This window comes from Protopterus annectens, chromosome 5.part0, assembly GCF_019279795.1.
Source record: "Protopterus annectens isolate FY-2018-M chromosome 5.part0, PAN1.0, whole genome shotgun sequence".
NCBI lineage: Eukaryota > Metazoa > Chordata > Ceratodontiformes > Protopteridae > Protopterus > Protopterus annectens.
In genome coordinates, this window is record NC_056735.1 from 1,429,136,461 (window position 1) to 1,429,164,106 (window position 27,646).

The window sequence follows — 27,646 nt, forward strand, 5'->3', positions numbered from 1 at the left end:
AAACATAAAACCAAAAAAACATAAACACATAACACTACTTTAAGTCTAAGCAAGGAGGGGCAAACCCACACCCCCTACTTATATATACCAACTCCAAGGTCGCACTAACACGAAAAAAACAAACCTACTGCTACGCGTCCTACACTCCCATTGCACACTGTCACACTTAACCCACTAGAAACACATCCACTACACATGTACAAAAATCACCACTTTAAATACTTTAGAACTAGAAACAATGTTTTGTGCTTGAGCTGAAGTCTCGCCAAACCAAAATAATTGAAAGCAAAAAGAAGAAAAGGATTGGCCAGACAAAGCTATGAAGTTTTCTTCTTTATTAAAACCACACGAAATCCAACAATGGTAAGCGCTTTCGGGTTCTCCAACCCTTCATCAGACAATTAAAACAACAGAGGTCTTTACAATTTAAATCCTGAAGCAACCAATCAAATTCAGTACATTACCCGCCTTTTTTGTAAGGCAGGTTTTAAAGGTACCATTTCATTTAGACCTGGATACCTATGTGCAGATAATGTTATGTCTGATGAAGGGTTGGAGAACCCGAAAGCGCTTACCATTGTTGGATTTCGTGTGGTTTTAATAAAGAAGAAAACTTCATAGCTTTGTCTGGCCAATCCTTTTCTTCTTTTCACTTTAAATACTTACACACACACACACACACACACACACACACACACACACACACACACACACACACACTCACCTATCTATGTACCCTAGCCTACTCCTAAAACTCCCCAAAAAACTAAACCAAATCACATTTCTATCCAAAACCCTTACAAACTATAAACCTACCTGATTCTCCGAACATAACCACACATTGTCTACCATCTTTACTACCCAGAAACCAATAAACCTTAAAGTGACACCACACAACGACCAAGAGACTGCACCACACCTACAGCAGATTCTGCAAACTATGATTCAATAATATGCAGTTTCAGGCAACTGCATTTTCACTGTTCTGGTCTCAAGATACTGAAATTCGATTTCAGTATTTCCAGATTCAGAAATGGACCCACAGAAACACATCCTTGCGAAGCGTCTGTTCGTGAGCCTATGCTTTGGACCTGCTCAGAGAGTGTCCCTAGATTGTGCTTTGAAGGAAAGTTTGCTGCCTGAAGAGTTAACTGATAACTGAGTGCCATCTCCCAAGCAGGAAGAGCCATCCTAAAGAGGTGGTAAGATTTCATGCCTCCCTGCTTGCTGACATACCACATCACTTGTGTTGTCTGTGTCCACCTTTAAGGGGCCTTTGCGACACATCCATTCATGAGCTTGTGTTTTGGACCTGCTCAGAGAGTCTATCACTAGATTATGCTATGAAGGAAAGTATGTTGCCTGAAGAGTTACCTGATAACTGAGTGCCATCTCCCAAGCATGAAGGGCCATCCTGCAGAGTAGGTAAGATTTTATGCCTCCCTGCTTGTTGACATACCATATCACTCTAGTGTTGTCTGTACACATCTTTAAGGGGCCTGGAGAGAGCATGAGGTGAAAAGCTTGAAGAGCCAGAATCAGAGTTCTCATCTTTTTGATATTGATATGGTCTGACTGCTGTTGGAGAGGCCAAAGACCCTGAACTCTCAAGTGACCAAAATAACCCCCACCCCATGTCTGTGGCATCGGTGAACATTTCTTGAGAAGGGACTGGTGGCTGAAAGGGCCAGCCTGAGTTGAGATTAAACTTTTTTTCCACTTCTCAAAACCTTTCTTTAGACAGGGAATGAGAGGTACATTGAAATCCAGAGGGTAACAATACTGCAGCCAAGCTGACATGAAGTACGATTGAAGTTTCAACGTATGTAGTCTGGCAAGAGGAAGCTTTGGAATAGAAGAGGCCATGAATCCCAGGGCCCAAAGAAATTCCCTGGCAGTCAGAAGAAGAAGAAGAAAAGACTGAAAGAAGATTTTCAGTGGCAAAACGTTTGGAGGTAGAAGAGAGGCCAACATTGGTACTGTCTGAATCTTGCATTCCAGATACATATGATCCTGAAAGTGAGTCAGGACAAACATTGGGAAGTTGATAGTAAACCCCAGACTTTGAAGAAGAGAGATGGTGAACTTCATATTTTGTAACAGGTGACTGGAAGAAGGCACCTGAAGCAACAGGTTGTCTAGATAAGGAAAAATCTGAATGCCGTGGAGCCTGCAGAAAGCAGTCACAGGAGCTAGGCATTTTGTGAATACCCTTGGTGCAGTTGAGAGACCAAAGGGCAAAACAGACAACTGAAAATGAAAAGAACACAGTGAATAGGAATATGAAGGTGAGCATCTTTCAAATCCAAGAGGGTGAATAGGAAAATGAAGGTGAGTATCTTTCAGATCCAAGGACACCAAAAATCCCAGGGTAACAAAAGAGGAAAACAGGTTTGAAGAGTAAGCATGCAAAAAGAAGGGACAAGGTGTTGAGCAGGGAGAGATCCAGAATAGGTCTTCAAGTGCTCTCATTTTGACGAACAGGGAACATCCTGGAATTAATACCCTTTCCCACTTGGGAAGGGGGGACAGGTTAAATGGTTCCTTGGTTCACCAGGGACCCTAGAACCTCTGGGAAATTAGTAAGTTGCTCTAGAAGAGGCTGAGGAATCCCTGAAAGTGGGGGGAGGGGTGACTTCAATGCCATAAAGTAACCCTGACTGATGACAGAAAGAATTCAATAGTCTGAAGTGATGAGACACCAAATTGGAAGACAAAGGGAAAGTCGAAGGGACAAAGGAACCTGGTCTGTGAATTGTCAAAGAGAAGCACGCTTACCAGATAAAGGAGGCTTCTGGGCCACAGCAACCTGAGAAGACGTAGCAGTGGGGGCCCACCTCCCACTCCTGCCCTAGGAGCCCTGGTAGGGTTGCCTGCAAACAGAATCAGATCTAGAATGATAATTCCTTTGGAACGTAGGGATAAGAGAGACAAAAATATGTTTAAGGTCCTGCAAGGCTTTGCCTTTCTCTTGAAGAGACTTAAACATTTCATCTGCAGCAGTCCCAAAAAGATATTTATTATCCAAAGGAGCATCCAAAAACTTATCTTTAATGTGCTCAGGCAGAGACTGAAGGTGGAGCCAAGAATAATGCCTCATGACAGACCCAAAAGCCGCAGCCCTAGAAGAGGTGTCAGCAGCATCATAGCTACACTTAATAGAGTGGCAAGCCACTTGAGAAGCAGAGCCTGAAAAAAAGATAAGGCAGAAGATTTACCTTCAGAATCAGAGAGGTAAGAAATAACCTAACAGGCCTGAGAAATCAAGGCCAGAGAATACCTGGTCATGTGAGTATGGTAATTAACATCCCTAAAGGCCAAAGTAGAAGTATTGTAAACTTTCTTACTAACCCTCTCCATTGTCCTACTACCCTTATCAGAGGGCAAAAGTTTAAAAGAGGGCAAAAGCTTAGAATGTTTGACAGAAGAGACTGACACCACAACAGGATCAACAGAAGGACTTTTAAATAAACATTGACAATCCTCAGGAACCTTATAAAACCAGGGGTGTTAGAAGCAGGGGACTGAAAATCAGGAGACTTGGAAGCAGCAGTGAAAGTATCTAACAAGGCAGTCAACACAGAAGGAACTACTAATGGTTTAGGAGTATCCATGCAAAGGAAGTCATAATATCTTCTCTGAATGTCAGACATTTGAGAAGAAGCCCACTTAAAGTATTTCATCATCCTAGCAATTGGGTTCCCAAAGGACAGTTCCTCAAAAATAGACTCAGGGCTAACAGAATTGTCTTCATCAGAACCATAAGCCAAAGGCGAAGGCATCTGTGAAGAAGAGGACAAAGACCCCTCATCAGACACTGAATCCTCATCTGAGTTATCCAGTTCCCTAAGTTGTTTAAAGTGATAGAGGTCCAAGGAGGAGAAAGTACAGTAACCGAAGAAGAGGACAAAGACCCCTCATCAGACACTGAATCCTCATCTGAGTTATCCAGTTCCCTAAGTTGTTTAAAGGGATAGAGGTCCAAGGAGGAGAAAGTACAGTAACCCCTTGAGGAGACTTTAGATCCATCAAGGCAGAAAACAAGCCTTGATTAAACTCCTGCCATTCCCTTTGAGGATGCTTAGGATGGAAGGAAACATGCTCCAGTTTTTGTCTTTTCTTGGAAGGGACATCAGCCCTAAGAAATACCAGAGATTCTGACCCTTGGAGAGATTCAATATTAGAACCCAAAACTTTCTCCCTGACCATTATCTGTGGAATCCCTCTAGGACCCTCTGAAATAATCAACCACTGTTTCCCCTCAGCATACAGAGCAGATGCCTGCAAAGCCTCAGACGTCGTGCAGAAGGATGGATCCTTGCCTGGCTCCAATGAGATCGCGGCAGAGGAATCCAACGTAGACACAGAATGACTTACATATCTATTACCACTACTAGGGGGATGTCCATTACACATTGGACAGCTAAAGAATCTGTCTGAGACTTTTTGGCCTTCTTGTTACTTAGTGGGAGTATCCTAGGCTAACTGTTTAAGCCACTGATTTTTAAGATTAATGGCCAGGGAAGACAAACGGCTAGGCACAAATACCTTACAGATACTACAAGAGGTATGGATGTGAGAAGCACCCAAACAAAGACATTGTTCTTGGCAATCCTTATGGGAAATCTGCTTCCCACACTGACAACATTTTCCCTTCTTGGATGACAAGAACTCTAGGTAGCAAAATAAAATGAAAGCCCCCCCCCCCCCCCCAAAAAAAAGGAAACTTATCTAGTGGTTAAGTATTCAGTAAAGCTACAGCAAAAATGAGTTCAGACCATCTAGCAAAAGTAATGTTTGAACTGTTGGCAAATATGTGCTGAATAGTTGCATCTGTATGTCCCTTTTATTATGGCCTCCATTCTGTGTGGGGAGCATAAATGTGACATATGGTGTGTACAGGGTCATCTGGCTTTTGTATACTGGCCGAGTGTCAACAGTGATATAGAAGGGCATCAACTAATTCAGCACTTGGCCTTTTGCATCCTGCCTCTGAAAAACATTTGCAAGGTATAATTTCATTACAGTTCAGGAAACTTTTTTGAAATGAGAAATTAACACAATTTTGTGATACAGGCTGAGAAACAGTATTTAAATTATTCATTTGCCGAGTTATGACTACATATAGCAAATATGTATGTACTGCATATATTACTTCAATTGTTGACAGTGTTCTTTCATTTGCGTTATAATCTAAGTATCTTGTCTTATCTGTATGCTGCTTTAAAGTTATATAACTAGGTCATGGCTGAAAAGGGTCATTTGACTGGTCCACAAACTGTAATAAATAAATTAATACTTTTCTTGAACTGATGTTCGTCTATGAATAGAACCAGATATATGAACAGTGCATTTGCCCTCTCTGCTCACCCCAAAGAGGTTGGTGTATTGTACATTACAACTGATTGTATAGTTTCACTTTTATTATTATGTTTTATGTTTGTTGCAGTATTCAGTATCTCTGAGATCTCCTGCCAAGGATACCTCAATGTCTGGCTAATATAGCAAAGACTTTATCACCTAAGGAGCATTGTACGTCAGATGTGTGCTCCCCACACAAGCGTAGAACATAAAGGTGATATGCTCCCAACTTTAGAACTTCTTGCCACCAGTCAGAACACCATTGTCAAACATCAGTCAGAATGCCCTTTGCTTTGCTGGTTTTACCAAGCCTACATTTTTCAGATAAGTACCCCTTTGGGGTTCTTTTTTCTTTTCCTTATATTATTTATTGGGTTACATGTCATCCAAGAAAGGAAAATGTTAGTGTGAGAGGCAGATTCCCCATAAAGACAGCCTTGATAGGTGCCTGTTGTACTTAAGTGCGTCCCACAACCGCACCCAGTATTCCACCTGTCAGGCTTTTGTTCCCAACACTTTGCTTACTTGGCTTTCTTCACTTTCCATTTACCTTGAGAACCAACATCTCAAGCTTTTGGCCCAATGTGCCATGGCAGAATCCACTCTCCCTGTGGTACAGTTGCTGTTTAATACGGCCAAAAAGTCTAGGCCTAAGTCTGCTGCTGCACAGCCACCACTGGATGTCTGTCTTGAGGTGATTGAGAACCTAGGGGACAGCCCGGATTACCATCGGTTTCCGCTGCCATGACCTTCTTGTAGGCCGGTATGGAACCTGCTTCTCACATGTCCTCGGAGGCCTTGCAGACGTACACTGCTGATATTTAAGGGGAGCCATGGCTGATCATTTTTAAGGGGTCAAAGGAGATTCCTCAAATCCTTGTATGGGAAGAAGTGCCAGGTACCTTGATTGAATCTTGTCAGGAGTCTGAACCTGTGTATTTTGTCAGAACAGATGTCCATATAAAGAAAAGCCAAAAAACTATGCATGCGATGTCTACTTCAAGGGTTCCACAAAAGGAATGGCAGGACTAAAGTCAATACCTTGATGGCATTGAAGCCTCCTCAGTGGGTTTCAGTTCCTGCTCCTCCTCCTCTTTATACCACTAACAGGGATAGGGACCCAGAGTCTTTGGATGAAGAGTTTGGTTCTAAGGTTGACTCCTTAGCCTATTCCTCCCAATTACCTTCACCTTTAGATTGTGGTCTGAGGAGAAGAGGGATCTGTTAGTTCTGACTATCCTTTGGAGGGGCTTTCCTTTGGTGACAGTCCTGCACATGCTGGAGCATTTCAGATGGGATTGCTCCCAAGTTTCTGACTTCCAGAAGATGTATTATTAGTATTTGTTGCAAATGAACTCTCATAATCTTTCAGCTGTCCTTCCTGCATTGGCCTGTTTATTAGATACCTTTTTTGCAGGTTCCATGACACCAGATTTTCAGCCTCCAACTCCTAAAAAATTGGTAGGTTCTATGAGGTGCTGAATGCCTGCAAGTTCGTGTATAAATGCCCTTCCTCTGATCCTACAGTGATTTCTGCTTCTACTGATAAACCTTCTAGGCTTTTACCTTCTTCCAAGTTCCTTCCTTTGGAAAAAATCAGTAGAGCCATGGAGAGGATTAGTAAAAAGGTATACACTTCTGCCACCTTAGCCTTCAGGGCCATCAATTACCAGACTCGTATGACATGGTACAGCCTGTGTCTTCTTTCCCAGGTTAGGAAACCTGTTTCTGATATGCCAGACTCTGAGTAAAGCCTCAGCTCTCTCCTTGCTCACTTCCACTTCTAAGGTTGCCCATCACTCAAATACAGTTGTAATGATCTGTGATGAGGTGCTACTGCTGACTTCACATTCAGGCCTTGCCAGATGATATCAAAGCAAAACTTGTAGACACTCCCTTGGATAACAATCATTTGTTTGATAGTGCTGTGGCTGACCTTTTCAAGACCTTACATGAACTAGGTAAGGGCATGAAAGATCTGAAGCAGATCTTTGTCTCCCCTATTCTCAAGATTGAGGAACTACCCTAGTAAGACTGCTTTTTTTGTGTAGGCTACATAGACTTGTCTTCCAAAGGTAAGAAGGGTCCACTGCATGGTTTCTCTGACACATGTACTCAAACCCCCAAGCCCCAGGCACAGTCCTTTCTTGACAAGTCTCGGACATCTGCTGACTGTCTGCACTCCATTTCTTTCAGCCAGGTTCCCTTGTCCCTCAAGCTTTCTCTTTCTCTCCCACTTTGGCAGCTGATCATCACAGTCACCTGGGCTGTCTCCATCATCCAGCAGAGTTACTTTACGACCTGGAAGGCTCTTTCCTCCTTTTCAGAAATTCCTCAACCCCTTACAGAACAGCTTCCTTATTTTCCAGGGGTATTGCAGAGTCTTTTGGACCAGGGTACCATTTAGCCAGTTCCACAGACAGAGAGGGGTTTTGGGGGTTTATTCTGGGATGCTTCTAGTCCCCAGGAAAGAAGGATCTTCAGTAGTTGTCCTGGATCTTTCCTGTCTAAACACCCTTCTCATTGTGCCTTCCTTCATAATGCTATCTCTTCAGACTCTCTTTCTAATATTACACCACCAATCTTTTCTAGTTTTCTTGGATCTGAAGGACACTTATCTTCACATTTTTATTCACACTCTATTCAGAAGATATTTACATTTCTTTTTTTCAGTTCTCTACTTTGCCCTTTGGGCTTTCCACAACCCCAAGGGTGTTTACCAAAAGTCTAAGCCCCTACAGTCACCTTTTGCAGGCTTCAGAGTATCCAGATATTCCCTACCTGGTTGACCTCTTGTTGCAGGCTCCATCCTATTCTAAGCTGATGCATGGTCTTCATTTTACCCAGTTTTTGTTGCTGGGGCTCACTGTCAACCCACAGAAATCCATGTTGATTCTATCTCAAGATCATGTTTTCCTAGAGTGCAGGTTCCTGACTGTTCCAATGCTGGCATCTCTTCCTAGGTTTGGTCTCTCACAACTTCTTTTCAGTCTCTGCTTCCCCTATCCTCTCTTCCACTCTGGGAGTTTCTCAGAGCTCTGCAGTCCATGGCCTCCACTATCATCATGCTTCCCTTGGTCAGTGTGGCTTCAACATCTGGTTCACCATCTGATTCCTCTGCTTCCTTACCTCAGACTGGAATTTCACTGGTGGGTTTCTCACAATCCAGGTGTTCCTTTCCATCCTCCTCACACATCTCAGGAACTTTTCACAGATGCATCAGAGCTAGGGTATGGAGCTGCTTCAGGCACCCTGAAGGTGCAGGGCGTTTGGTCTCCTCAGCATCAAGGAGATGAAGGTTCTCATTTTGTCACTTTAGGCTTTCTGTGTGCTCTGGGTTCTGGGCCCCTTGAAGATGTATATGGACAATTATATAGACAACACCAGTTATGTAGTACTTCAACAAACAAGGGGACACGAGAGGGCAAAATGTCTTGCTTTCTTTGCAGGTTAGTCCTTCAAGCATGTGAAATTGCCATCAATCTCTAGACTATAGGCAAGTTTATATTCCTTCAGAACACAGTCTTGTGGCAGGTTTTCTCAGCAGGTCCAGGACATAGTCTCACAAATGGATGCTTCACAGGGATGTGTTTCTAGAAGTAGTTCATTGGTGGGGTATTCCTCAAGTAGATCTTTTTGCCTCCCTTCTGAACAGGCAGCTTCCTCAGTTCTGTTCCAGAGTCCCAAGCCCTTTGGCTTGGACGGTGGATGCCATGTCTTTTTCTTGGAACGGAATGTTCCTGCATGCTTTTCCTCCCCTTCCTTTTTTCAGTGGGTCCTTCACAAAATCAAGGAGGACTCTCTCAAAATCTTGTTGGTGACTCCCTTTTGCTCCAGACAGCAATGGTTCCTCCCTCCTGTTCCATCTGGCCAGAAGCTCTCATCACAAGTTACCTCACCACATGGATCATCTCATACAGGACAAGGAAACTCTCCTTCACCCTCATCTGTCCACTCTTCAGTTGACACTTTGGGGATTGGGTTTTAATAGTTTTCTGAGGACATGCTTACAGTCCTGTAGGAGGCCAGGAAACCCAGTACTGGAAAATCACATATCCAAATGGAAGAGATTTTTTTTTTGATGTCTTAAACATCACCAGGATCCCTTTTTAGTGGAGGTCCCTTTAGTTCTTTCTTACCTGCGTGAACTTCTACACCCTGGCTTGGCTGATTCTTCAGTGAAAGCCCACTTGTCAGTCATTTCTGCCTGTCTGCCACTTGCACCTCCTCTGGCCTGTAGGTTTGAGCTCAAGCACTTTCTTAAAGGTGTCCTTCATATTTGACCCCCAGGGAAGCCCATTCCTTCTTCTTGAGATCTTAATTTTGTACTTGAAAAGCTGACTCAGGCTCCTTTTGAGCCTGCTGCTGCTGCTTTTTTGCAACATTGCACCTGGAAGACTCTTTTATTAATTGCTTTAATCTCTGCCAGAAGGATATCTAAATTACAGGCCTTGATGACAGTCTCTCCTTGTTTTGTTTTTTCATAGATACATGGTCTGTCTGTGTACAAATCCTTCTTTTATGCCCAAGGTGGTTAATGAGATGGCAGTTACCCACTGTCCAGCTTCCTTCTTTTTTCTATTCTCCACAATCTGCTTGTAAGAGGGTTCTTCTTGCTTTGCATGTTAATAGGCAGCTCAGATTTTATTTAGAAAAACAAAGGCCTTTCATAAATCTGATCAGATTTTTGTTTCTTTTCATACCAATGCTTTGGTTTTGGCAGTTTGTAAACAAACCATCTCCTCCTGGATTTTCAAAGCCATTTCTTTTTGTTCTTTTCATAGTAAGCAATTGTCTGTTTCCATGAGGGCACATTCTACTTGAGCAGTGGCTTCCTTGGGAGCTTTCCTCAAAGGCTTGGACACCAGTTCCATCCTTCAAGCAGGTACTTGGTCTTCTGTTTAAATGTTCACAAAATATTACAAATTGGATATTGTTTCCAGGGCAAGTTTTGCTAAGGCTATCCTGCTTGGATTTGTGGAGGGCTCCACCTTGCCCTCCTCCTCCCTACCTTCTCTGTACTCTCCTAGAGGTGATGAATACTGCAACAATAATATGAAAGAACATAGGACAATTGTGTTAAATCTTACCAACTTCTTTTCATTGTCACAGTATTCGCTCTCTCCCTCCTGCTGCCTTTTTCCCTTTCCTTTTGCATGGGTGGCATTTTCTTCCTGGCCAAGAAATTCCTCTCTTTCTCTTCCTTAATTCTGGATGTTCATAGCCTCCTTTCCACTGGGGGTCCTAGTTCTTTTGGGTCACTTCAGTTCTGAGTTGAGAGCACACGTACATCACCTTTATGCCCTACACTTTTGAGGGGAGCATACATCTGATGTATGATGCGCATTAGGTGATAAAGCCTTTGGTATACTGGCTTCACGTTGGGCTGTCCTTGGCAGGAGATCCCAGAGGTAATGAGTACTGCAACTGTGAAAAGAAGGGCATCTACTTTTTTGGTAAGATTTTACACAACTGTACTTTATAACAAGAGTAGTGGCTTACTACAATCAAAATTCTCTGTCAAGGGCAGAAGGCAGCTCCTAGCAGAGCTGTCTGTGTATGCGACTAGTGTATCAGTCAAGTTTCCATGGAGAGGTAACCCAAGACCAGATTGAGCCTTTGGCAGGGAGAGAAACACAAATAAGGTGGGTAAAATCAGATGTTATGATTTACTGTTACAATGTCTTTTTTAAGCAAAATTTTTATTGTTCTTATTGAATGAATGTATTCACATTCTGAATGAGAGATCGTAACATTTCACCTTATACACATTTTTATAAATCTTCCATCTTGTCCTTAGGGTAGTACTACTCTTCACTGTAGATGCATCATTTTGTACTTACCAGGGCTTACTTCTAAGCATTTTAATTGCGTATGTTATGGAGAGAAGCCACATAACAGTCACACATACTTAGTACAACTTCAGTACTGTCCTTGTCTGAGGCAAAAGATGGATGCTTTATTCAGACAGTCAAATCCCTTTAGTTCCACCCCATTTTAGATATTGATAATTATTCCTGAATGCCCTGCACACTTTCTTCCGATTTACAACATTCCTTATAACCACTCCTTATAACTTTGTTTTTGAGTGCTGTTCTCTCTCTTTCCCTCTCTGTGTAATGCTGTGATTTCTGTGCTGTATCCTGAGATCCCTTAATAAAAGAACAGGTAGACCTCATGTCATATTGTGGAAGAGAATACATTCTGTTGAAACTTTACCACTATGACCCCCAACTACTCCTTCCCTCTATTTGTGTAACTTCTTCGTCCATTTTTATTTCAGGTAGTGTCCAAATTTTTTTCATTCTTTCTTCCTTTGTCAGTTTATGGTTCAGACATATGGGCAATGTTATATTTAATAGGCATCATCTTCATACATGCCATAACTTCTCATCCACTCAAACTTAACCTGTCCTAATATTTTTACTTCTCTGCATCCTGCCCCTGCTTCTATGAAAACATCACTTTGTCAACCCATCAGTGTAATAAGGGAAGGATAAAGAAACCTGATGTATCACACTTTAATAATATATCATTTTTTTTCATGTCCAGCACCCCTTCTGACCATCAAGTCGTCTTCCAGCATGCACATTTGGCCCATTCATTCTACCAGCTTAAAGACATTGACTTGTCTGTTTTGGTGCTCTTTCCTCTATGGAGGTGAGGATCAAGCTACTGGGAGTAATGCATCATCTTGCAGGAGTGTGGGATTTTTTTCTTAGACCTATTGGTGTTCACCACTATGCTGACATATTTACATCAGGCTGGGCAGCCAATGGGTCATATACTGTGTATCACTATCTAATAATTGTTCATCAGGATTGTTATGTCTAGCAGAACATATTTCAGTTCTGTGACACTGTGACGTATAGTCTGATGTAATTGTACTACTACTACTTGGCATTTTCAATAACAGTAAATACAACATGTAATATGCATCTTTATATGAAATAAATCATCTTCTGCTTCTATCAAATGCAGTCCCTGTATTTTATGCAACAGTAGTTCCTCTCTGATTCTGGTTGCTGAAAATATGGAATATTTTACACTAGTGCACTATTTGTTCAATCTGTTCTGACATCTTGGGACAGTAAAGAATGTTCCAGTCATTCTTTACTTTTGTTAATTCCTAGATGCATCTCCTGGGTTTTATGTTGTATAATTTCTTGAAGCTTAGTGTGAATGACAACTGTGACCTTAAAACATCAATGTTGTCCACATGAAAGCTCATCATAATAAGAGTATGCACACATTAGGATGCATGCTTTTTGGTATAGCATTGTCTGGTCGCCCGTTCATAAATAAACCCTGAAACAACAATTTTTCTCTGATCTCTCTCATAATGACTCCAAGCTCTTCCATATTTTCAGAAAGCGCAGGCAATTGTGAAATAAGTCACAAAACTTCTGGAACTTTCTCAAGTAAATCTTACACTGTGTAAGTAAGCTGCATGTGGAATTTTAACTATGCACATTATGTACCTGGTACATACCGAACTTGAAGATCATACTTTTGTAAATTCATCTGACTTTTTGAAGTCTGTCTTAATTTTTGTAATGAGGTTTTTGAAGTCTATCTTAATTTTTGTAATGAGGCTTGTTAAATGGTTACATGACATTTGATTGAAAGTACACATGACTGAAAGGGAAATAATTTTAGATTTTGTGTTGATTGGCAATGGCCACTGTCATGTTGTACCCCCAGATCTGTAGAAGTTTGTGCACCAACATTGACTCACACTGTACAGTGTTTTTTTTTTCTCCACAGGTGTTTGACCGTGGAGATGGAATAGCAAAGCTCCCCAGTTGGAGGTGCAACATGGCTTTCCTCCCTGCAAGAAAAGCGTTTTATGGTACATATGTTGTGTACAATTTTTTGATAAAGTGGCTTTTTAGTCAGATGTACTTTCAGTCATTTGTACCACCTGATTTGGCTTTCAGTCAAATGTCATAGAACCTCTTAAATATGCTGTAGCTCATGATCTGACTATGTTTTGAATTGTTTAGCATAAATGTAGCCATGCAATTTCTGACAACCAAAAATTGTTTTTTTTCTGTTTTAGCATAGATTATTTTGGTACGAGTCAAGGCTCCTGACCCACACATTGTAGGTCTACTTTCTTGCAGTGTTATTGTTCCAAGTTGCTGTTGGCTACATTGTGCTTGAAGTAACTGGTTTTGAGTCCAGTAGATTTTGAGAATTGGTATTCTGATAAAAATATAATATATATAACCATAAAACATAATGCATATGATATTTTTAGTTTTCATTTCAATTCAATTTCATCTCATTGTACAAAATAAATTGTTTTACAGAAGTGTATATTGTTGTGTACATGGCATTTGCCTGGCCATGCAGCATGTGGCCCATTATAGAATTCCAAATAGGTCCCACAGTGAATAACCTTTTTAGTATCTTGAAACACCTGTATTGCTCCAGTGACAAAAAACAACCAACATCATGTTTTTGTAGCTTCTTTGTAGTACTTTTGCATCTTACAAGCTGCAAATGAGTTTGGAAAGACATTGCACCATCCAAAGCAGTCTCGTAAGGTACAATTTGTCATGGGGATCCTGCATATTCAATCACTTTGGCCTTGGTGTGGTTTGAGATATTTGCACATCATAAGGTGCCATGTACTTGAGAGTTAATACACAAATCTGAGATTTACTCTTGTTCAGTTTCACTCCTCTTTGAGTTACTGTAGGCAGCAATAAGTCATGTTTTGTTCCTGCTTAAAATCTTCCCAAACTAAAAGATCTTCAATTATGTTGGTCATGCCTTCTGTCCTTTCAGTTGCATCAGCTGACACTCTTTAAATTACTTCTGGCCAAAATCTGACTGTAATAGGCAATGTTAGAGACCTGTATCTACCCAGAGGAGTGTTAAAGTAACACAACTTCAAACTAGCAGCATCTGATCTTATTTGTCAAAGCCTTTGATTTATGCATGTTACAGAATTATTGCCTCAAGCTAACTTTTTTTCCTTTAAAAACACCTTTTTTGATTTATCCCTTGTGACATATGCAGACTTACACTTATAAAAAAGTAATCAAACCATATTAACAAATTCACTTTTACAAACATTATACATCACATATTGTTCTGTACAATATAATCAATGCAGCATTACATCAATTGTTCAGTTCCTGCCTTGTGTTAAACCTCATTCCTCCTCTAAAACATTGTTCTACTTGTATCATTCCCACAATTTCCTTTTTTTGTATATAATTTATTTGTACCTTTTTCTAAACGTTTTGACTTATCTCTGTATAATATTCACTATTTCAAGTATGGTTGGTTTAAACTTTGATTTCCATATTTTAGAAATTGATTTTTTGGCAGCTACCAGAATTAAACTTAACAATGTCTAGGCAATTCCCATTTTGTATCCCAGCTCAAAGAATTCATTTCCTTAGTTACACTCATTTGCTTGCCCAGTATTCCTGACAGAGTACTCTGTAGGGAATTTCTAAAGTCTATCGATTCATTACTGTCCGAAAACATATGCTCACAGGTACCTCTTTCTTCCCTAATACACCTCCAAAATTTGCTATCTACATGAGGAAAAATTCTTCCTGGCAGGCAGTCTACACTGTAAATAAGTCAGAAAAACTCTGCAAACTATCATTAATAGCTCAGGGAACACACTAGAACCTCCAAATGTTGTGCCCTTTAACTGTCAGTGAAGTGCTCATTACACTATTCTGGTTATTGCATCTGTTAGCCATATCAGCATTCTTAACAGGTTTATGGGTGAAGCATGCTTGTTAGCATTGCTTCCAGCTTTGTTAAAATCTCTATTAATAAGGAACTTTTTGTGACTGTTTACAAGACAGTCCAGATTAATTTGCTGTCTTGTACAAATATGTTCATTATCCCAGTGTACTTCACAAGTGTACTAACTGTCATTAAAGCTCTTTTTTGTATTTGACTAGTAGCCTGTGCAGTAGTCAGGATTACAGCTCTGGAACTGTTTTTATTCCTGTTTTTGGCTCCAGTAATATGTACATAATGCTGTAACTGACATGCATGCAATATTACTTAGTATAGAACATCAGTTTGTTTTTTCTACACTTATAGTAATCCTCAAGCAAAATCTGACCCAAAGGCTAGAGTTTATGTCAAAATATTTCACAAGAGTGTACTAGGATTGAAGCACATTATTAAGCATATTCAGTGACCTAAATGTAATTTCAGGCATTGTTATATTTTGCACTTGTATCAGTTTAAATGTAATGTCCTTGCCCCTAATCACCAATCTTATCTTACCAGAAATAATCCTTCATGTTTTACTGTGTGTCATACTTCCATTTCCTCTGTCATGCTCTTAAGCTGAATGCTTGAAAACGCTCGCTGTCTCTCTCTCTCTCTATATATATATATATATATATATATATATATATATATATATATATATGTATGTATATATATATATATATATGTATATAAGTTATTGCTTTATTAAATATCAGATGAGTTTTTGTCAGTAGTCCACCACTGACTTGATCACTTTTTGATCTCATAAACCATTATATCTCTTATCATTGTTTTGTGCTTCATTGCAGTCACATGAGCATCTACTGACTCCTAAACCCCTTGATTTGTAGTGAGAAGTAAATTCTTAGATATTGTAGACACATATTTGCCCCACAGTAATCCTAAAAAGGTCTGTCATCTTCTATAAGGTTAAAAGTGTTAAATTAATGAATTGCTTCTTTGCATAAAGGTATATTGCACAGCAAGTCCATGTACTTTGATGTATATCTCAAATATTTGAAACCAGAGTTTTAGTTTCTAACAAGCTTCCATACAGCTTGAATGATGTTGATGGTTGTAGTGAAGACATTTCAAGCCAAACATTGAAGTAAAGCAGTCATATGATTGGTGGTTCAGAGAAAATGCAAATGAAAATGAGGAAATAAATTACTCTATGTTAGAGCAAGATTCATGTCTGAAAATGTTAGACTATGCTAATAACATGAGAATGTGAAAACAGGATATTATTTTATTACTGAAATGCAAAAAACAAAAAAGAAAAGAGAGAGAATGGTGTGCTATTTTGTATGGATATTGTATGGTATAGGCATCCTTAACAAGGGTTACAGTCTTGTCAGTTATGTAGCATAGACAGATGAAGGTCTGACTACAACACAGGTGACTCTGGTTTGTCTAGTGGACTCAGTGTTGAAGGAACCGACACACCGAGAAAGAGGAATGATGAAACAAAAGGCCTACTCATCTCTCTTAAAGAAGATATAGAGAGAGACATGCTGGGAACATGCCCATTTGCCTTTTTCCTGTTAGAGACTGGGAGACACGGAGAACTGCAACAACATTAAGGTTGTAAGCATTGTTTTTTATTGGGTAACATCACTGGGAGATGGGCACCCTCTTTACAATGCCTCATCACATGTTCACTCTGACTACATGCAACCCAGCAGTTCAAGGGATAGGATTTAACTGTTCATTTCAACAGCCTTCTGTAGTATGACAGCCCCTGTATCTCTGCCCCTCCCTGGTTGTGGTTTGTCTTACGCTTTAAGGCTCAGAAGGTCTTCCTATCTGGAGAGAGAGAGAAGACTCATCCAGTGAACGGGCATGTCCACAGTTTATCTGAGTATGTGGTGGTCCCAGGGAGAACGAGGAATGGGCATCTGATGTCAGCTGTTGCTAACCTTTCCAACATGATTGAGAAATAAAGATGTGTTGGTGCCAAAAAACGCAAACTGATAAAACAGCTCTTAAAGTTGTAAACTTGCACAATGAAAATGCAGCAACGAGTGCTATATTATGTTACTTCTGACGTCATCCAATTTATGTTATGTACACTAAAAAACATATGCAGTCAGTATGAGGTAGTAAAGCCACATTAGATATAATGTGCATTCAAGACAAATCTATACTCAATTGTTCTGATGAAGTCTTGTGGCACAGAGATCCAACTACTTGTAATTTCCCTTCAAGATACAGTTGCAGTATTATCACAGTATTTCTGTATGTGACTGTATTTGTCACACTTAGAATCACCCTCCCCACAGAAAAAAAAACAAAACATTTTAGCAATGTCCTGCTTTTCTCCCAATTTTAGTGATTCTCATGTAAACATACCAGATGTGGATGGATGGTATTTATTCCCATAAGAAAATACACTAGCCTTTTTGATAGGATTATTCAATCCACTAAAGTTATATGAAAAAAATGCTAATGGAGTGTACCCTTATGTTGTTTATGGTTCATCTAACTTGATGCAACTATGTCTACACACAGCTCACATACTTTATCACAAGAAGACAGTAAAATGAAATTTCTCATGAGTTTCTGGAAACCAGCCATATCACTGAATTCTGCAACAGGCAGATGTGGTAAAGAAGTAAATTATAAAATAACATACTAAAGTCTGCTGTCTTCTAAGCACAGAGCAATCTGCTGCTAATCAAAATGCAGATAATAAATGCTTCAATGCCGTGCTACAGAAGGCACTACTAAGGCCTTCCTGTTTGTGCCCTTAGATAAGCTGCAAAGCAATAAACAAAAATAAGCCGTTTAATCTCCCGCTTACATTTATATTACTAGGCTTTAGTGTATTATCATTTTTTATATATTCCATGTTTATCATGCTACACGTTCATGTAGATCTAATTTGTATGCTCCACTTGGAAGTCAGCAACAATTATATCCATGTTAGCTAACTCTATAAACAAACGTGTTCTTCCCACTCCCATTTTTGTAGCCCTCCAAGTTTTTTGCTTGCAGACACAAATAGTTAAATTCACAAAACACTGTAGCCTTCTATAGCATCATATTTTGAAAAAGAAAAAAATACAGTCCATTCAGGTCTACATTCTGTACACTGTGTTTGTCCACAACACCATGGTGCTTTTCCTACTTGAAATCTTCTGTAATATAAAGCCATTATTTATTTAGCCATTGTATAGTTCATTTCCATCTGCATTCAACCACAGTGCCTGAGCAGTTGTACCACACATTTTGAGTCCATCAGAGACACTATTTTCAGTGCAGTAAAAATACAAATTTAATTTCCATACTTTTGTAAAAACAAAAAGCAGAAAAGAACATGTTTGCATATCTGTCCCCCACGAGCAACTCTCTTCATAAAAAATATCCATTTATTTTCTCATGTCAATTGCTTTGCTTGCTTCTGTTTCTGTTGTTTTGATACAAGGTAAATTTGATTAGTGTAGAATGTGGATGGACCCCTTCAGCAGGATAAGTATTTGCAGATTTGTGTAATTTCTTATTGTGAAGTTTGGTAACAGTTATGTCTTCAAGGCCCCAAGACAGCCCTTTCATGACCTGCTTTTTCCTAGTTCCACCTTTTTGGGTACCTCCACCAGCCAAATGTTTTTCTGTTCTTCATGTTAACTAGACATCCTTCCAGAGCTTCAGACTGAGGTACATCACTGGATAATAATTAATTGAAGCCCTCCATTCCCATGCCTGTGGTCACATGATCTGAATGCTTGGATAACTTGGCCTCAGCCGTACTATTCTTTTTTGAACATTGCTTCATAAATTTGAATAAACATTTTAATTTTATTAGATAACCATGACTACAGACAGTGTCACCGAGCCACCTCCCCTTATTTCTGTTTTGTCTTTTTTGTGAAACTGCAGGGTCCTGAGCATGCAGGCTCTAATTTGTGTGGCAAATACAGTGAGCGAACTTTCAGACATTTCATTGTCTTCTTTCTGTCTAGAAACATTTACTCTGCAATCAGTGGTAGTCTGAAGTTTAGGTGATGTTATTGAGCATACTTTCAGTCAAGTTAATTTTTGCCATTTTTACTTAGTTAACAAAACAGCGGATCTAGCTTATGCAACTTGCTGCTGTTAGCTTTGCACCCACATTAGAATTTTTTATCAGAGTAGTTCATTACTACGCCACAACCCATTGCTGTCAGATATGGTCCTCTTGTGTTTTTGATAACCCATGAAATAATGATTGTAAATGGTATGGCCTTTTAATGTTAGGTGTGGTCTTCTGCCCAGTCCAGTAGTCATTAGACTAATGGCCCCTCACCTAACCTGGATGGAAAACATTCGAGTAAGACAACACTATTTCATGAGGTCCTGAATAAAGTGTTCTTTAGAGCTGTAGTAGTTTGATACACATCATGCTGAAGTTTTGTTTTCTTTTATCTCTCAGCACTTTCACACTCATGTCCCTTATGTAACGATTCTCCTTTCCATTTGATCTGCCTTAGCATATTTAGATTTTTAACTGTTTTCCTTTCATTTTGAATGCTACAGAATGTGTTGTGATGAATACAGGCAGAAAAGGATGAAAAAAAAAAGCAGTGTGTATCTTGCCACTGTTTATCGAACTTCAGATTCACAAGATTATCTGCTGTAGTTTTGAACATGTTTTTTTTAAACAACATGGCATTAACTACTTATCCTGGCTTTAAGAATGAATACGATTACAGATATTCTTGATAGCTGAGTTAGGTACTTGAGAGGAAGTAAAGAAGTGGATTTCGTATTTTTTTTTAAATTGTGTAGATTATACCTAATCACATGCAGAGTTAACATTATGAATTGCCTACTAAACAAGTGTCACACAGATTAATATTAAATATTATTTAATCTCTGTTTCAAGTAACATAAGCACTGTTTACAGTGGAATAGCTAAGTGAACAACTTCATTCCTTTCAATAGCACTATTTCCTTTGACTGCAGGGTTCCTTTTGCTAAAGCAGATCAGAAGAATTGGGAGCTCTCAGTTCAGCTAGATGAAGGAATTCACTCAGCTGTGGTCACCAGATCTGGATCAACGTACTCTGTAAGCTTTGTTTTCATGTAAATATTTTACATGTGTACCCTGCACATGCACACCGACACAACTCTGCACACTATTTTTTATAATGAGTGTTGTAGCTTCAGCAAGCTGTATCTCTGCATTAATGATTGTAGAGTTTTATTTTCCTGGATTGGTAACTGATCATGTTCATCTGACCATATTACCTATAGGTGTATTTATATGCATATATAAGCAAATATTTCACTTTTTAGTCTCAGTATAATTCTTTCATTTCAGTTCCTTTAACCTACAATGTAAAATACCATGCCTGTAAAGATGTGCACAATCCATTTGTTCATTGAAACATGAGGTACTTGAGCTATGTCTGTTTGCTGCTTTGCATTTGTTATAAGGTTTTACCATATTTGTTTTGCTGTTACATGCACATTTGTATCAGTAATTATAAATTGCACTTGTGAGCCATTTTATCTATCACTACTCTGAATACCATTGTGTTGCATCTAAAAAGGGACATTAATGCCTTTCAAGTTTAACTGCTACGACAAAAGCTTAATATGCAGATTTTTCTGAAGTTTCAATTAATTTATTTACATGCTGCTCTTTATACTTTGCCCTTCATCAAAGCAGTGTGTAAAATTAGGAATGTTAAGTTGCCTATCTCGCCTTCATTCTTGCTGGATGGGTTTGGAGCCGACCTCGGCTCCGACTCGGCCACTCTAAAAGCTCGAGAGTTGGTTCCACCGGCTCGAGGCTCCCCTTATATCCCACAATGCTAGGCGGTATTACCTCAGATCTCGTTTGCCGCTACAGCTATCGAGACGTGTTGCTTCACCGGCTTCAGGTTAGTGTAGGAAATAGTTTTAAAAAGTTTATTAAAACCCTTTAAATTAGTTTTTCCAAACAGTATCCCCTTATCTTAAAGGATTTTTATCCCTTCCTCCTTGTTCTTCATCTTTTTTTACCAGAAGAACTTATATGTTCTTCCCTTAGGCCTTCGGGCCCTCCCATCCCCTTGGTGTGTATGTGTTTTCTGTAGGGACTTTTACTAAACCTTTATTAAACTAAAATAATTTTATTTAGTTTAAGTTACGGTTATTTAGTGTATAGTGTAATCGGTGTGTTTGTGTTTGTGTTTGTGTGCACTTGTTCCTTGAAATGTCCAAGGATTCGAAGGTCTCAGGCTTCAAGAAGTGTGACTCGTGCTGTCAGAAAATGTCTCTGACAGACGGTCACACTTCTTGTGTGTACTGCCTGGGACCTTTACACCTGCAGGACTCTTGTGCTGTATGCCATGGCTTCAGCCCTAGAGTCCTGCAGGAAAGAAAGAACAAGCTCATTTTACGGGGCTTGCTAAAGCCTGAGGGTCCCCCGACTGTTTCTTCGGGCAAACCTTCTAAGGCTTCTAGGTCTTCGACTCCAGCTACTGTGTCGACACCTAAAGCATCGAAGTCTTCTACAACATTGGCTCTGGCTGGAGCCGATGAGACTCGAACTTCTATTTCAGTGGTTCCCTTGGCTCCGGCTGGAGCCGAGGTATTGGAAATATCTGAGTCGGCTCCGATCAGACCATCGGAACCGACATCTAGGAAGAGGTCCAGGTCACCGTCCCTTGGCTCCGTTCATTCGGCTCCAGCATCTCCCTTGCTGTCTGAATGGAGCCATAGATCTCACTCCTCTAGGTCATCGAGGCTATCCGACCATGACCTTCAGAGGGTAGTGAGTCGACTTCTTAAGTCCGAGGCACTGGCCCAAATGCTTCAGAGCCCGACTCATCAGTCGATGCTTAACCCTATCTCTCAAAATGTTCCTCCTCCGACTCCTTTGAGCTCGGAGCCGGGGCGTTTCAGAACCGAGACTGTGGTAGCGTCGGAGCCGATACATTTGTCTTCGGCCCCGTCGTCGGCTCCAATTTCTTCCTTAGAAGAATCTCGGTGCCGGACTTCCTTCGTCGGCTCCGAGGGGGTGAGTGGCATCGGACCCTTGTCCGACCCCGCTCTCCCTCTCGGCGCTTCGGCGTTGGTGAGTTCGGCTCCGACATCGGCCTCTGAGCCATCGCTGTCGGTGCCAAGGGAGGTTTTCAGCTTTTCGGAGCGAGGACCTTTGGCTCTGCCTGACAGAGGTGCCTTCGAGGTCATGCGGAGTGTGTTGGAACCCGGTTCAACACCACAGTCGGCTCCGTCCGTCCCTCCCTCTTCGGTGCCTCAGGTTACGTCTGCTCACTCCCTCATCCCAGACCGCAGAGAGCCAGCTCCTCAAGATTCCCCTGTGGGGATCTCATCCTCTTCCGAGGCCTCTCCTGAATTGGCAGGGGAGCCCCCTAGGAAGAGAAAGTGCAAGAGGAAGCACATAGACTCACCTGAGTCTGTCACCTCTGACACGGATTTAGAGGATTCCGAGGGTTCCCCCCGTTCCCCTTCTGAAGATGTCTCCTTTGCAGACATTCTAGAGATCCTGAAACAGAGGGGAAATTGGCCAGCCCTTAACCCTTCGGAGGATGAATCTGTGTATCTTGAGGCGTTTGGCTCTCGCCCTTCCACCTCCTGGGTGTCCCCCCCCTTTGACCCCTCATGCAGGTGGTAGCTAAAAAGGCTTGGACGGCTCCTGACTCTGTGGACCCCACCCCCAGGAGACCTTCAAAGTTTATCACAGCACCAGCAGATAAGCAATTTCTGACTAAGGGAGTTTCTGTGGATGCTATGGTGGTAGCTGCCGCCACTAAGAAGGAGCTAGCTGATCCTTCGGTGCCTGTCCATCCTCCTAACAAGGAATCTAGGTCTATGGACAGGTACGGGAAGCGGATGTTTTCGTCAGCGACCTTTGCTATGCTCGCTGAACTACCTCTGTCATTTCACTCGTCTTCAAAGAGACTTGATCAAGGAAGCGAGTGAGATGTTAAAGGATCCTACAGCTGCGGGTTTTCAGGACAAGATGAACGCTCAGCTGGCTACCCTAAATTCTATAGCTAACTCCTCCATGTGCCTCCTTTCATATGCGGCTGATGGAGCGAGCAGAGCTGCAGGGACAGGTGTGGCCTTACGCCGGCATGCCTGGATGCGGCTATGCAATTTTGGACCCCTTTAAAAGCGTCTTTCACTAATTCCCCGTTTGATGGATCATCCCTCTTTGGTCCTCAAGTGAAAGAAACCTTGACGAGGTGCGAGACGGATGGCAAAACTCTTTCTGCCGTCGGAGTCCGTTTTTCTACTTCTTCTAGGCCTTACCCCAAAGGCCAGAAAAGTGGAAAATGTGGTTCCATAAACAATCTCAAGGGACTTTGCCTGACGACAGAGTCGGTTCCCCTCCAGAGGCAGAGGGGAACAATAATGGTAGACGCCACCCTAGAGGCAGGCAGGGTCCGCAGAACCAGGGCAATCGAGAAACCTTTTCCGATAAGCCCTTCCAGCATCCCTGAGGTGTTGCCCGACTGTCCACCTTCGAGGCAGTCGGGGAAGATTATCACTGTACCCAGAAGCCTGGCGATCCCTAACTCAAGACAAGTGGGTACAGTCCATCATTTCCGAAGGCTATTCCATTCCGTTCTTTCGCATTCCAAATCAATCAAAAAAATCCCTTCCAGATGTTCCACCCGCTCAAAGGGATCAGGCAGCGTTGGAAATATCAAAGTTGCTTGCAAAAAGAGCCATTCAGCCAGTGCCAGCAGACCAGCAAGGATCCGGAATCTACTCCAAGTTCTTTTTGGTTCCAAAGAAAACAGGGGACTGGAGACCCATTTTGGATCTCAGTATCTTGAACAAGTCGGTCCAGAAAACAAGATTTCAGATGGTCACGCTACAATCCATCCTACCCCTATTGGGAAAGGAAAACTGGATGTTCTCTATAGACCTCCAGGATGCGTACTATCATATAAAAATGAACAGACGTTCCAGGAGATTCCTCCGCTTCAGGCTGGGAACCAGTCACTTCCAATTCAGAGCCCTGCCCTTTGGACTCACCACAGCCCCCCGGGTGTTTACCAAATGCATGGCAGTGGTGGCCTCTCACCTGAGACGTCAAGGATTCCAGGTGTTTCCATACTTAGACGACTGGCTCCTCACAGCTCCTACCAAGCATCTTCTTCTACTTGCCAGAGACTACACCTTTCGCATTTTTCAAAAGTTAGGTATCTCAATAAATTGCGAAAAGTCTGTTTTGTCGCCTTGTCGTGCTATTACATTCATAGGCGCAAATCTAGACACAGTCAACATGTCTGCGAGACTCACAGATCAAAGGATAGCAGACATACACAAACTGGTCTCCCTTCTTTTCCACAGCAACAGAGTCAAAGTCAGATTAGTTCTAAAAGTACTGGGGATTATGGCGGCTGCTATCCCTCTACTTCTATTAGCCAGATTTCACATGAGAATCCTTCAATGGATGCTCTTTGCACAATGGTCGTACCAACAACTTCCGATGTCCCACACCATTGTGATTACGCAAGAATGCAAGAATCATCATCTTTGGTGGATTTCTTCCCCCCAGCTCTTCCTAGGAAGACCCTTTGTCCCTCCCCCTCTGGTTGCTACTCTGACAACAGACGCCTCCCTGATCGGGTGGGGGGGCATTATCAGGGCAGAACGGTCCAGGGCATATGGCAACCAGACGAACGCCACTTGCATATAAATGTTCTAGAGATGAGAGCAGTGCTTTTAGCGTTGCAAGCCCTTCAAGACTCTCTCCCCTTGGGAACGATAGCAATTCAGACGGACAACATGTCTGTAGTGTGGTATATCAACAAATAAGGCGGAACCAGGTCCTACCCCCTTTGTCGAGAAGCACTCAGACTATGGCAATGGGCGATTTCTTCTCAGCGGTTTCTGATAGCAACGCACATCCCCGGGAAGTCCAATCTTATCGCGGACAAGTTGAGCAGAGCTATTCTCATGCCTCACGAGTGGTCTCTGAAAGATTCTATCTTGGTGAAAATTTTTCTCAAGTGGGGTCAGCCTTGCTGCGACCTTTTTGCTACTCCCCAAAACAGCAAGTGCAAAGATTATTTCACCCTCTTCCCCTTACCAGGCCAGCCCAGCAGAGACGCTCTAGTCCAAGTTTGGCCCCGGGGACTTCTGTATGCATTCCTCCCTTCCCACTAATCTCTCAAGTGATACAGAAAGCTATCGCTCAGAAGGCCTCATTGATCCTCATTGCTCCTTACTGGCCTCGACAGGTTTGGTTCCCCTTTCTTCATCAATTTCTGTTGGAGCAACCCTGGCATCTGGACCTAGTTCCAGATCTTTTGATCCATCAGTCGGGTCAGTTACATCGCTCCCTCCCCTCTCTGAACCTCACTGCTTGGTTCCTCCAATTCCAACCTTAGCCAGGCTTCCTCAAATATCTCACTCTGTTCGAGATATTTTGATAGCTTCCCATAAATCTTCCACTCGGAAGATTTATCTTAGTAAGTGGAAACGTTTTGCCTGTTGGGCTCAAGGAAGGGACAAAGATCCTTTCACTGCTCCCATCCAAATAATCCTTGAATTTCTGGCTGAACTTTTCCATGCAGGTTCATCTCCTTCTACTCTTAAAGTTCAATTGGCAGCTATATCTAACTTTCATGTAGGCATCTCAGATTCTGCCATCATGTCTCACAAGCTTTGCAAAGCTTTCTTGAAGGGAGTTTTTCTTCTTAAGCCTCCTATAAGAAATCCTCCTCCTTCTTGGGACCTTAATTTAGTTCTCACATCCTTGATTCTTCCCCCTTTTGAACCTGCAGCTTCCTGTTCAATGAAATTGCTATCCTGGAAGACTCTCTTTCTGATAGCTATTACTTCAGCTAGAAGGGTTTCAGAGCTTCATGCACTCAGCAGTCGACCTCCGTATCTGTTGTTTCATAAGGATAGGGTATCCTTGCGAACTAATCCATCCTTTTTACCTAAAGTACCCTCTGCGGCAAATCTAAATCAAAACATTGACCTCCCTGTGTTTTTTCCTAACTTTTCTAACAGGTCTGAACAAAAAATTGCATTGGCTAGACGTTCATCGTCAATTAAGGTATTATTTGGATAGGACCAAACAGATCAGGAAAACTGACCAGTTGTTTGTCTCTTATGCAGAAGGCAGAAAGGGCCTTTCAGTTTCGAAGGTATCACTCTCCAGATGGCTTACATCCCTGATTTCCTTTGTGTATGAAATTAGACACCCAAAGTTGCCTAACAAACCTAAGGCCCATTTGACTAGAGCTTTGGCTACTTCTATAGCTTTCCAAGACAGGCTGCCTATTGATACCATTTGTGCAGCAGCTACATGGGCTACTCCTCACACTTTCATTTCTCATTATAAGTTGGATTTAGCTTCTAGACATAGAGCTAATTTTGGTTCCACTGTACTCAAGAGTCTGTTCCGATAGGCCACCCGGGACAAGGTGCTAGGGACGCGGTCCCATCCAGCAAGAATGAAGGCAAGATAGACAACTTAACATATAGAAGTTATGTTCTTACCCTAACGTTCCATGTTAGTTGTCTTCTTCTCGCCTTCTTTCTTGCGTCCCACCCTCCTTCCCCCTAGCCTGGACAGACCTAGAGGAGTTTGATTGTGACCTCTCTTTCTACCACCTCTATTGTATATATGTATTTGCTATACTATGCATATATTCTTTCATCAGGTTTCAGGTCACCTTCTTCCTTTCCTTTTATAGAGGTGGGTTTTCCCATTTCCAGTAGTTCTGGATTTATTATTGGCTGGGCCTAGCTTACAAACGAGATCTGAGGTAATACCGCCTAGCATTGTGGGATATAAGGGGAGCCTCGAGCCGGTGGAACCAACTCTCGAGCTTTTAGAGTGGCCGAGTCGGAGCCAAGGTCGGCTCCGAACCCATCCAGCAAGAAAGAAGGCGAGAAGAAGACAACTAACATGGAACGTTATGGTAAGAACATAACTTCTATTTTTAGAACTACCTTGCTGTAGTGTTTTGCATTTTTCTTTAACCTTTCTCCATTTGAATCCTTATTGTATGCCATGTTTTCCTATATTATAGAGGGTTCCTGTACTAGAATTAAGGGGATATGCATATTCTGAGAATCCCCAAATGTCTTAACTAAAATCACTGTTAAAGTATTCATTGCAAATAAGTTTTTAGCGCTGACCTTTGGCTGGGGTACCAAAGCTTTACCTTCTCGAAGACATGGGCCTGATGTATGCCCTCAGCTCATTTGCATCTGGTTATAAAGGACAGACATATGAGAGAGATCCTCAGACTGTCTTGCCACCTGACCGAACACAGGTTGTGCATCTTTTGGACTGATCGAAGCTTGGTCATTGGTAGTATTATCTTCATTGATCATTGTCACATAAGTGCCCCATTGGGGAACCTTCCTTTTCTTGCTTCTTAGAGCTGATCAGTTTCCTTAGTTAATTGTCTCTATGCTGCTGGCTTGGATGTAGTCAGAGGATCTCACACATATGTCCATCCTTTATGACCCGAAACACACAAGCTGTGGTCATATGTCAGACATACTTCCTCGGGAAGGTAAAGCTTTGGTACCCCATCTGGACGATAGTGACAAA

The 27,646-nt window shown here is 41.6% G+C and overlaps 1 protein-coding gene across 2 annotated transcripts in view; it reads left to right on the plus strand.

Moving 5' to 3' along the window:
* Nucleotides 1–27,646, plus strand: part of PCCA (propionyl-CoA carboxylase subunit alpha) — a 4,227,722-nt gene that overhangs the window by 3,128,671 nt on the left and 1,071,405 nt on the right. For both annotated transcript variants that reach the window (XM_044071233.1, XM_044071234.1), the window contains one exon: nt 20,065–20,167. In XM_044071233.1, coding sequence (XP_043927168.1) covers nt 20,065–20,167 — 103 coding nt within the window. The remainder of the gene's footprint in view (nt 1–20,064; nt 20,168–27,646) is intronic.